The 12855-nt window shown below is 36.2% G+C and overlaps 1 protein-coding gene across 1 annotated transcript in view; it reads left to right on the top strand.

Moving 5' to 3' along the window:
• The window catches only part of Ccdc73 (coiled-coil domain containing 73), a 97469-nt gene that overhangs the window by 70066 nt on the left and 14548 nt on the right, over positions 1–12855 (top strand). Inside the window, exon 9 of the mRNA XM_013019552.1 lies at positions 8481–8591. Coding sequence (XP_012875006.1) covers positions 8481–8591 — 111 coding nt within the window. The remainder of the gene's footprint in view (positions 1–8480; positions 8592–12855) is intronic.

Raw genomic sequence — 12855 nt, 5'->3', positions numbered from 1 at the left:
GGAGCACTTGCCTTGCATGCCTGAGGCCCTGGGTTCGACTCCTCAGCACCACATAAGCAAAAAGAAAAAAGCTGGAAGTGGCGCTGTGGCTCAGGTGGTAGAGCGTTAGCCTTGAGCTGAAGAGCTGAGGGACAGTGCCCAGGCCCAGAGTTCAGGCCCCACGACTGGACCCCCCCCCCAAAAAAAAGTTTTTTGGTTGATCAGTAGTGTGTGATTCTGGAATGGTGTACAAGATAGCACCTGGTGGTTCTGGAGTCAGATGAAGGAACATAGAGGTGAGAGCAGGGAGAGGAGCCATTGACCAAGTGATGAGAATTCTGATTTAGAACGAGCTTGGGATGGCCAATAGAGAAGACTTCTTCCTCTCTGATTTTTTGGTAGCAAAGGAAATATAATCCAGTGAACATTTCTAGTGAAAACTAGGTGCCTCTCAACTAGTAGAGACTAGTGCCAACTTTATGAGTATGTGACTGTTGAGTTGCCTAGAAACCCACACTCAGAAGGGCCTTCAGTTAATTTTTGCAGACATTATCTTTGAGGTTTTTTAAAAATCACTTTTTACCCCTGAATTTATATTTCATAGATTGTCTATTGGACAATAGAGCACGTGCTCTAGCGGCTTGCCATCAGCATTTTCTTGTCTCTGTTTCCCAGTCTTAGTACTTGGCTGCAAGCACTTCTGGACTCTACCTGCCCTCCTCTTTTTCTCTCACTGTTGCAGGTTAACTGGGTCTCATTTGTGAGGAAAGACATGAGGAAAGACCTATGTTGTACCATCAACCTTTATTTCTGTGTGTCTAAATGCAGGTGGGGAAGCTTGGGTACATACACTCTGCAGCATCAGTGGAGGCATGCTGGCGGCTGCCCCTGTTTCAGGTTGGAGTATCTTGGAATGGGAGGCAGGTGAACTGGAAGTGGTGAGGCAAGTCCTTAGCAATAGAGCAGAAAGAGGAAATTTGAAAATATTTTTGGTTTTTGATGTAGTTTTTGTGCATACTTGAAATTCTAGACTCTGTAGTTTCTGGAAAAAGAAATTCTCCCTGTCCCCTGGCATGCAACCATGAAACATTTAGGGTCTGGGAATGGGCAGCTGCTGTCCCTGATAAAGACTGGCAGTACCTTGGCAGGGTCAGGGGGAGTCCCAGTCCAAATACTGATTTCACACTTGCCTGGAAGTGCATCTGCCTGGTAGTTGAAATCCTTTAACAGTTACCATAATGAAATCAGTCTGGTAAAGTGTCCCTCGGAAGGGAAGATTTGTTTTCCTTTTCTGACAAGTACAGTACATGGGTGAAGAAACTGGCAAGAAAGAGAACCTGGTAACCAGTAGATTTCACTCATGCTGTGTTGGGTGGTAAGGAGTCCTTAGGACGTCTGTGACATTTGTTCTGTTTTTTCCTGCCCAGCAGATCATGCTAGTAAATAGAAATTAAAAAGAACCATGGCAGGGAGGGGAATGATGAGAGAGAAGAGGGGAGAGAGACACAGAGACAGAGGCACAGAGAGAGACATAGAGACAGAGACACAAAGACAGAGAGACACAGAATCTCTGAGAGAGGTCACGTATTTTTGTACTTCTAATAGCATTTTCTAATAACATTACCTTTTAATTTTTTTGTTCCTAACCATAAAATTTATGTAGTCTCTCACTAATGACTGGGACTAAAATTGACCTGAGCAATGCAATTAATCTTTTTTTAAACCCATGTTTCTGTTTTAATTACTTCTCATATAAAGGGAGTTTTACCTGCTCTCATACTGTAGGAGTTACATGGCAAAGAGAAAAAGGGAGAAAGCAGTGGTGTGCTAGAGTTAAATTTCTCTCTTCCCTTAATCCTTTCATGTATTCTAAAAGAAGACTAATTAAAGATTATCTCCAAGTCTACTTCCCTTACAAGCAAGAACCTCTTCCCACATTACCTCTTCCTATCACACACTATAATTGGATAACTGGAACTATTTCCCTAATATGTTTACCCTTCTCCTAAGAACATATCGCTTACTCAAATTCTTCTTCCTTCTTCCTCAACTCCTCTTCCATCTCCGCCTCTTCCCTTCCTCCCATTTTCCCTTCCTCCCTTTCCTTTCCCTTTTCTTTTTTTTCTTCTTTCCTTATTCTTTCATTTAAAAAATGCCTAAGACAAGGTCTCACTGTTTAGCTTAGGCTGGCTCTGAACTGGATATTTTCCTGCCTCAGACAGTACTAGAATGATAGGTGTGTACTATCCTACTTGGCCAAAATCTTTATGAGTAGCTCTCACCAAGACTATCTCCTAATTCATAAAGGAGTTGAAACATAGATTTTTTTTAGGATGAAACAAATATTACGAGATTAATCTAGTTAATTGCATGATGAAATAGAGAGCTAGAAGATAATAAGCAATGGTGTTCAAGGTCTTATAATTAGTGGCTAAACCAGTTTAAATCTAATTCAGTACTATTTCCACAATGTTATACCCTTAAAATACTTTTCCTAAATCTATAAGAGCTGCCAATATTCTTAGATTATTTATACCAAAACTACTACTCTCAAATTGACTATAAGCTCCAAGCCCAATATACAGTTATATATAAATTCTACAGACATGAATGGAGTCACAAATATATACTTGAATATTTCTTTGAGTTAATCATGGTTATAGATATGGTCTCAGGATCTTTTAACTATAACTACCAATATCTTAGGTAACTTAAATACCTTTCCCTTTAATTATTACAGTTATTACCTTTTTTCTTGATATTTCATAGTATTGTCAAACCCAGAATTGTTTATTTTAATAAAAACATTAAGGAATACTATCATGACTATTATTTGATAAAATAGAACATTTTGACATCTGAATGTATTAAGGATATAATCTCAAGATAAAAGACAGTTCCTTGTAAAAGTCATTTGATGGTTATATATTGACTTTTTTTGCCTAGTGAATGTTTTGTCATGGATCAGTACTTGCCTGAAGACTGGTGTCTGAGAACCACTAATATATAGCATAACAAAATATGAGTGTTGACCTGTTGCTAAGGATTATACTGCATAGACATTGCAAGTGTTGTCTTGAGGAGCATTTTCATTCCACCTGTATTAAAAGGGCTCATTACTCTTGATAATGGCCAACTGTTTTTCAATGCTCTATAATTGTACTGTCATCTGTCTTACTTTCTTAGTAGTAAATTTTAGAGCACAGAGACTTAAATTCTCAAGTTGAAAATACTTTCTACTATGATTTAATGATAGTGCAGTCTAGTTATTAGTTATATTACTATAGTCTAGCACTAAGAATGATATACTTGGTTTATTTCTATAACTATATTATTAGTACAGTTGATTTGTTTTTAAACGTTAGTTGATTTTTACTTTGATCTTTCACAATACCCCCTTTTCACAAAATTTTTTTTCAAATTTATTAAGTCACTTGCAAGTACTAACAAATACTTTTCTGCTGGAAAACTGTATAAACTCCATGAGGATAGCAACATTTTCACTTACATAGCATAAGAAAATTAAATAGGGCTAAGGACACAATAGGACCTCATTAAGTTTTTTTTGACCTCATTAAGTTTTTTAAAATAAATGAATAGGAATAAACACATTCTCTTCCCAAGTTTATATATTTCCTGGTTAGAGATTCTAGCTAAACACATTGAATTGAACACACATTTGCTTCTACTTCCTTCTGAAATGGCAATAGAATTACACTAATAAATCCACAAGGACAAGGAAGTAGGGGAGCAACATTAAAAATAAGTTTTAAAGATGTGAACCAGGTGGACAGTTGGTAATTTAACACATAAAAGAAGTTGAAATATAAGTCAAAGATGTAGGAATGGTGGCTTTGATATGATTCCGTTGGTCCTTACCTAGCATAAGACACTGTTCATTTCCCAACACTGCCATATGAAACAACCAGCATGCACATGTATACACACCTAAACGCCCAGAGGAGTGGGCAGGAACTATAGAGTAGAGTTTGCCATGGAATCCCCAAACTAGAAGACCTATGTAACACCCTATTGAAACCCTAGTCTCAGACAAACACTGCCCCATTCTTACTTGGCAGAATATTAGAGGTTTCTGCTGGAAATTTGAGAGAAAGCTGAGGCTGAGATTGGGGAAGGATTCAGTGGTATTCTGGAGCAAGCTTGTAACAATGAGTTCTGATTGTTAGGCATTAAGAAAATTTTGAGAATTGGTTGCTAAAAAAGTAGTGGCTTGAAATTGCCCATGATGGCAATATTTAACAAGAATGAAAATGTCAGATACTAAAAGTTAATCTCTTTCCCTCTCCTTTTCTCCTCTTTATCCAGTTCACTAAGTACACTGTTGAGAGTATTAAACTGAAATAGGATAAAAAAATAAATACTAAATGAAGCCTCCCAGTGTAGTTTGCTCATTTAGAGAGCAACTAGCCTAACCCCTGGGAAGATTCCTTTTTATGGAAGCTTGCCACCCTAAGAGAAAAGGTCTCTATATGAAGTAGTTCAGTCAGATGAAACTACAGTGAAACTCACCATTTGAAAAAGCTTCTAATCAGCTTAGTGTCTCATTCTTAATTATGAATAGGTAATTAAGGATCACTGGACATTTGAAGAAAGTCTCCAGTATGAAAAAAGACACATGGAATACTACAACAGAATACATAGAAACTAAGAAAATATGTTTTAAAGATAACATTGATCCACAAATCAGTAATTAAGAGTACATAAGGAAGCTTTCATTGAAGGCAAATATATTAGCAAATATATTAGCAGACAAAAAGTGGTAGAGCACTAGCCTTGAGCAGAAAAGCTCAGGGGCAGCACTCAGGCTGTCCAGCCTTAAACTGGCACACAAAACTAAATAAAAATAAAGAAGTAAGCTGCTGGGCACTGGTGGCTCATACCTGCAATCCTTAGCTACTCAGAGGCTGAGATCAAAGCTTCCTGGAAAGGAAAGTCTGTGAGACTTTCATTGCTGATTAACCCTCCAAAAGCCAGAAGTGTCTCAAATGGTAGAGCACTAGGTATGAGCAAAAAAGCTCAGAGACTGCTCACAGGACTGACAAAAAAAAAGTGCAATGGAAAGGTTGGAAGATAATGTTGAGAAAGTCTTGTAGAAAGTAGAACTGAAAGACAATAAGTTTGAAAACAAGGGAGAAAGAAAATTAATAGGGGTCAATCCAAGGAATCCGGCGAGTTTTAGAGAGAGAACAGAGAAAATGGAGGGAGAAAGAATGATTTTTTTGGCCTGATGTATATCAATATGAAATTTTATACTACACCTGAAGAGATGAGTCTAAAACTGAAGGAAGAAAGATAACAATATGAAGGACTAAGAATGAGAATGACAATATATTGGCCTCCAGTTTCTCAGTGGCAATATTGGAAGGTAGAAGATAATAGAACCATGCATGCAGAGGTTGGGAAGAAATTGATTTCCAAAATAGAGCTAATCTAATTGCCAAGAACTAGTAGAATAAAAATGTTTGCAGACCTGCATAGTATGAAAAATTTTATGCCCACTTGGAAATTGTGCTTCATGCCTGTAATGCTAGCTGCCTGAGAAATGGAGATGGGAAGACTATCTCAAAGAACAAGCCAGGTAGCCTGGCGCTGGAAGCTCATGCCTGTACTCTTAGCTACCTAGGAGGCTGAGATCTGAGGATTGTGATTTGAAGCTATCCTGGGCAGAAAAGTCCCTGTTAGACTCTTATCTCCAACTAACCACTCAAAAACTAGAAGTGAAACTGTAGTTCATAGTGGTAGAAGGCTAGCCTTGAGCAAAAAGAGCTCAGGGACAGTGCCCAGGCCTGAGTTCAAGCCTTAGAGCCACCACCACCAACAACCAAAGAACAAGCCAGGTAATGATGGCATTTAGCTATAATCCCAGGTGCATGGGAGGTGTGGGTAGGAGGATCATAGTCTGAGGCCAGCCCAGGGAAAAAGCATGAGACACTATCTTTTTTTTTATTTTTTTATTTTGTTTGTGAAGATACTGTACAGAGGGGTTACAATTACATGGGCAGGATAATGCGTACAGACACTATCTTAAAAAATAAAACAAAAAGAATTTGGAGGCATGGCTCAAATTGTAGAGTCCTTGCTATCAAATGAAAGGACTTGGGCTGGGAAGGTGGCTCAGTGGTGGAGCCCTTGCCTTGCATGCCTGAGGCCCTGGGTTCGATTCCTCAGCACCACATAAGCAAAAAGAAAAAAGCTGGAAGTGGCACTGTGGCTCAAGTGGTAGAGTGCTAGCCTTGAGCTGAAGAGCTGAGGGACAGCGCCCAGGCCCTGAGTTCAGGCCCCACGACTGGACCCCCCCCCCAAAAAAAAAAAAAAAAAAAAGAAAGGACTTGAATTCAAACTACAGCTCCATCAAGAAAAAAAGGAAAAAGAGAAGGCAGCCTGGACCAAAGTGACATCTACATCACAAACAAGCCAGATATGGTGGTCCCAGCTAATTGGGTGGTAGTGGCATGAAGATCTCGTTTGGAGATCAGCCCAGGCAAAGTGAGCACAAGAGTATATCTGAAGAACAAATTAAAAGCAAAAGGCCTGGGAAGTAGGACCTTTTCCTACCAAGCTCAAGACCCTGAGATCAGTGCTCAGTACTTCAGAAAAAAAAATGAACAGAAAAGTTGCTATTTCATGAAAAGGCAGTAATACAAGAATGAGGACACTGGGATCTAGGAAACAGGAGACCTATGACAAAAGAGCAATAGGAGTCCTGATAGATAACATATTTTGTGCAGCGGACTGAAAGGAATATGCAATTGTAGTGAAAGGATGGAGTGTTTCCATAAAAGCTGAAACTGAGAGATACCTGAAGAGTCAATTAGGTGAGGATATGGGTCAGGACAGGAAATGATGAACATATCTGTGCACCATTTTAAGAACATAATGCTCTCGGTCAGTTACTGTTACTGGGTTTAGCGAATAACTTTGTTCTCTAATCTTTTCCCTAAAATTATGGTTTGTTTGTTTTATAAAAATGTAATATGTTACATAATGTAAAATATTTGTTAGAATGTGAGTGTACTGAGCATCTATTAATTTTATACTGTTTTAACTATTTAGAAACTATTACTACATGAAGCAATGAATTAAGGAAATGTGTTTTATATGAAAATACTTATAGGACTGGGTATCTATGGCTCACACTTGTAATCCTGGCTACTCAGGAGGATGAGATCTGAGGACCAAGGTTTGAAGTAACCCAGGCAAGAAAATTCATGAGACTCATCTATCTGTGGCTCAAGGAATGGTAGAGTGCTAGCCTTGAGCAAAAAAACCCCACAAACAAAAACAAAGGTCAGGGACAGTGCTCAGGCCCTGAGTTCAAGCCCCAGGACCAGCACACAGTCACGCAAAAATTTACATTATCCTGAAATAGACAACCAAAATAAGTATTTGTTTGGAGGTTCTTAAAAATGAATATTTATAAGAAAGATAAATTTTTATGTTGGAAGTTGTAAAATGTTTGTTCTCAGATAAGTTGCTCTAATTTTGAACAATTATATATTTGCATATTGATACTTTAAATAGGTTATTAAACCTTTAAAATGAGATGGGCTTATATTTAATAGTATAGAAAGTAAACAAGACTGTTCTTTTTTAGGGAAAAAACAGATTATATAACAGTAAGTATTATGAGATGGTATCCTCTGTATTTTATACACATGCATATTATAGGCAGCTTCTGTAATCAAACTAGTAATTACTTTTGGGAGGCAAACTGATAGAGGATAATTTTACTTTTTCTACTTATGTGTTTTTATGCGACTTGAAATTTTTAACCATGACTTTACATAGCTTAAGAATGACAAATAAATGAACTCAAAATTCCCAGATGTGTTAGATGTATAAATGAATTCTTATACTTACTTATTTACAGATGTTTGCTTAGATTATAAGCAGACATTGAAGATAACTAATACTAATGATTACACTGATATAGTCTTAGAAAATACTTGGCATTTTTGAAGTTACTTTGGGGGAGGAAAAGTGTGGTAATAATTCTATTACATTATTGCAATGAAATACTTAAATGACAAATATTTAATTTAGGCTAAAAAGCATGAATTTAAAGTTAAAATTGTATTTTAGAGTTTACTAGACAGTTAATTTCTAAAATAAAATGTCCTGTGGTAGTTAAATACTTTTTAGTAGGGTTAGGCTGGATTATGCTACATTTCATACTTTTCAGTTCTGTACTTTATATTACTTTTTCAGTACATTAAAACTTATGCAGTGAAACTGAATAATGGCAATGTTTTTATACCCTTTTATAGCCATTTCTTTATCATAACCTCCCCCTATTTCCTGTTGACTAAACTATAAGCACCTTTCTGCTAATTTATGAAAATGATTGTTGAGATAGCACATTATCACTGATCTGTATGGCACTTTCAGCATGTTCAAAGCAAAGGTCCAAGCAACATAAAACACATCAAAATTCATTAATGTGGTATTGATTCTTTTTTGGATAATTAATTTTATTGCAGACCCTTGAAAGAGATAATGAGCTGCAAAGGGAGAAGGTAAAAGAAAATGAAGAAAAGTTCCTTAATCTTCAAAATGAGCATGAGAAAGAACTAGGAACTTGGAAGAGACATGTATGTTTATTAAATTGTAAAATATTAAAGTATTTACATAGATGTAGACTTTTAAAATAACTATTAAATACTAAGAAAATATTGCAAAAATAATTAAAAAATAAAGTCAGACACATCTTCTTGCACTCATATTTCTAGAGTGTTTTTTAATAAGGTAAATTTAATAAAATTCCCAGTAATGTTTTCATGCTTGGAAGACCATACATATACATGTTTGCATACATATGTATGTGTAGACGTATTAGAATGTATATTGAATAACTTTCTATATGTGACAAAGGAAAATTAATTTGCTTTTTCATAAAACCATTGCAGTGTATTTTAGCAAATGATTAGAGTTAAAAATGGACTATTGTTAATGGATCTATTTTGCTTTCCTCAGCAGTTTTGTTGAGATGTATTAGGGATATATGTAGAGCAAGTACACAGTAGTTTTGTTTTTATTGTATTAACATTTTATCTTAGAGTTGAGATGTTGTGAACAGCTATTTTCTTAAAGCACATTTGTTTATTTCACACTAAATTTTAATTTAAGTCGATGAAATTATATATAAAATGGTAATAATTCAAGTTGTGAAATAAAAGGTTTACATTAAGTATTTTTGAACCACAGAATTGATTATTGTATTTTAATATCAATTTTCATTGTCTTCAATTCTTTTTAAGGAATTAAACACAATATGCTGAGATTGAATGAAGCACATGTTTTGTGTTCAATCTCTAGCACTCCAAAAAGCAAAAACAAAAACATGATTTAGTACAATAGAAAGTCAGTAAAAAAAAAAAAGTCAGTATGAGTTTCTGAAGCTGTTTTTAGAACTGTATAATTACAGAAACTCTTACACTAAATTTAGTATATGTTTTAATTATACTAATATATCACCTAAATATCTGGTTGATCAAATTTTCTATGAGGATTTTGATTTACTATTATATAAGTAGCTATTGTTTTTATTCATTTGTAGTTAACATATTTTCTATATTTATAGTTTGGAGAGACACAGATTTTCACTACTGATTTTGTTAAGTTTTATTCAAATTTAGAATAAACATTTAGACATAATAATACTAATAATCTATCAGAAAAATTCATAATTAAAAAACAAGTATAAGGGCTGGGAAGGTGGCTCAGTGGCCTTGCCTTGCATGCATGAGGCCCTTGGTTCGATTCCTCAGCACCACATAAGCAGAAAAAGCCAGAAGTGGCATTATGGCTCAAGTGGTAGAGCACTAGCCTTGAGTTGAAGAGCTGAGGGACAGCGCCCAGGCCCAGAGTTCAGGTCCCACAACTGACCAAAAAAAAAAAAACCCAAAACATAAAAACAAACAGAAAGAAAACTGTAAAATGAGGCAGGTGTTGGTGGCTCACACCTGTAATCCTAGCTACTCATGAGGCTGAAATCTGAGGATCGCTGTTTGAAGCCAGCACAGGCAGTAAAGTCCCTGTGAGATTGTTATCTCCAATTAACCACTCAAAAACTGGAAGTAGTGCTGTGGCTCAAGTGGTAGAGCACCAGCCTTGAGCTGAAGAGCTGAGGGACAGCACCCAGGCCCAGAGTTCAAGCCCCACATTGACCAACCCCCCCCCCAAAAAAAATACCTGTAAAATGAAAATAGATATTAAATGTGCCAACATACCACAGAAAATTAAGCATTCATTTTCTCTTAAGAGACTATGAAGTTATCTTCCAGATTAAAAAATGATTGAATCAAGAAACTGTAGGTGCTTTACTGATAAGACTGTAACCTATTTTTGGATAAAATAGTTTTATAATTTTTTATTAAAACATCCTTTTACTTTTCTAATGCTTTAGTATAGACTATAATTAAGTAAGAAAAAGTTGCTTTGGTTCTGTAACCATATTTTTGAATGGGAGATTGAATCTGTGTACTCTCTTTCTGTCTCTCTTTATGATATTTTTCAATGAAGGACATTGCAGTTACTGAGATTGGATTAAAATGGGTTTTAAAAAACCAAAAATGATACTGACAAAAATAAGGTAGAATTCCTAAAAGTAGTCATTCAAACTTGGTCACTCAAAAATAGTATGAAATACCATTTCATGTATGAAAAGAAAATACTATGAAAAGAAAACAGTATGTTAATAAAACGTAGTCTATACTAGAATCTATATTTAAAATTCATTTAAATATTAAAAAACCAATGTTATATATTTTTTATCCATCTGTTATATGGACTAGTTTTATAATCCATGGAATATATCCATATATATCCATTGATTATATATCTTTATCTATATGTATGGACAGATGAATTATTTAAGGAGAAAGAGTTAACAAGAGAAATTGAATTATCAACCTTAAGTATATACTGTGTATTATTACTATTATAGGCAGTGGATTTTCTTTACTTTTTGGTGTTTTTGAGACAGGGCCTTTCCACACAGCCCAGGTTGGCCTCAACTCTTGATCATCCTGCTTCTGCTTCCCAGTTGCTGAGATTTCAGGTGTATGTTACTATATCTGACAGTAGCATGTCAAAAATGCCTAAAATGCAAAGATGAGAGCCCCTACTATTCAGGGATAGATACTGAATTAAACACAATAGTGTAGAGAGTTTTATTTTTGTTGGTTGTGGGGCTTGAACTCAGGGCCTGGTGCTGAACCTGAGCTTTTATTTTATGCTGAAGGCTAGCATTCTACCACTATGAGCCACAGCTACATTTCTGGTTTTTAGGTAGTTAATTGGAGATAACAGTGTCAACGGACTTTCCTATCTGGGCTGCTTCAAACCGCAATCGTTAGATCCAGCCTCCTGAGTAGCAAGGATTACAGGTGTAAGCTACCAACACCTAGACTGTAGAGTTATTTTTAGGATTACTAACAAAGTTCTATAGCTTTTAGTTAGGCAGTTTTAGAGAAAAAGATACAAGTTTGGGCTTGAAAGATGTTACAGGATTTCACCAAGTAAAAGGTACCCATTGTTCCCTGTCTTCCTAAGAGATTTGAATTTTATAAGTAATAAGAAGCAACTTTAAGTTTTTTATTTTGGTTATTTTTATGCTAGTACTGGAGTTTGAACTCAGGGCTTTGAGCTTTTTTTTTTAGCTTTTTCATTCAATATACCTCTTGAACCATATCTCCATTTTCAGCTGGTTAATTAGAGATAAGATTTTCTCAGATTTGTCTGGCTGGGCTGACTTCAAACTGCTGTCCCAAGATCTCAGCCTCTTGAGTGGCATGATCCATGGGCACCAAGCACATATGTGTGTATTTGTGTGTGTGTATTTGTGTATGTGTGTAATGGGGTTTGAACTCAGGGCCTCACATTCTTGCTTGGCTCATAACTGGCACTTTTTCTATTTGAGTCTTGGCTCCAGCCTGGCATTTTACTGGTTAGTTGAAGATAGAGGCTCACAAACTTTTCTTCTTGGGCTGGATCCTCCAGGTCTTAGCCTCCTAAATAGTTAGGATTATAGGCATGAGCTGCTGGCATCTGGCATCATGGAAAGTCTGAAAGCAGAGAAGTGACATAGGCAGATTTGAGATTTGCAAAATAACTCTTGCAAAGTATGAATGATAATTGTATGGAAGGAGACCAGTGAGGAGAATAAAATAGCCCTTTAGCCATTAGCCCAGAAGAATGTGAGTTATAGCAGTAGGAGTGATAGTAAAGACAAGGGATAGATGCAAGAAGAATTTTGGGAATAGAATTGGCAGATTTAGTGACTTCTTATATATAATAGCTATTAGAAGGGGAAAAGAAAAAAAAGATGATGCTAAGATTAGTATAATTCATAGGATGAAATCATTAAATGACATGAAAAATGTAAAAGGAGAAACAGATTTGGAGGATAGAAATAATGACTTTAATTTGAGAACCGCTGAATTTATGGTTCCTGCAGGACATTTAGCTTGAAATGCATATCATGCATTTGGAAATGTGAATTTCATCTTAAGGGAGAGGTTGGGGAGGAGGTATAGATTTAAAATTTATTAGCATGGAGGGGATTTTTGAAGTTATAGGGGAAGTAAGACCATCTATAGAAAGAATGGAAAGCTTGAACAGTGCTAAACAAGAACCTTGGGGAGTAGCAACATTTTTTTTAGTCCTGTTTGGGAGCTGGAGGGGAGGGCAATCTGATCAAAATAGAAAGATGGCAGGATAAAGAGCATAGTATTATGAAAGGAATCTGTTTCAAGAATAGTAATGGGGGGGCTGGGAAGGTGGCTCAGTGGTAGAGCGCTTGCCTTGCATGCTCGAGGCCCTGGGTTCGATTCCTCAGCACCACATAAGCAAAAA

This window comes from Dipodomys ordii, unplaced genomic scaffold (assembly GCF_000151885.1).
Source record: "Dipodomys ordii isolate 6190 unplaced genomic scaffold, Dord_2.0 Scaffold46, whole genome shotgun sequence".
NCBI lineage: Eukaryota > Metazoa > Chordata > Mammalia > Rodentia > Heteromyidae > Dipodomys > Dipodomys ordii.
The sequence above is the reverse complement of the archived record's forward strand: the minus strand, read 5'-3'. Positions and strand labels throughout refer to the sequence as shown.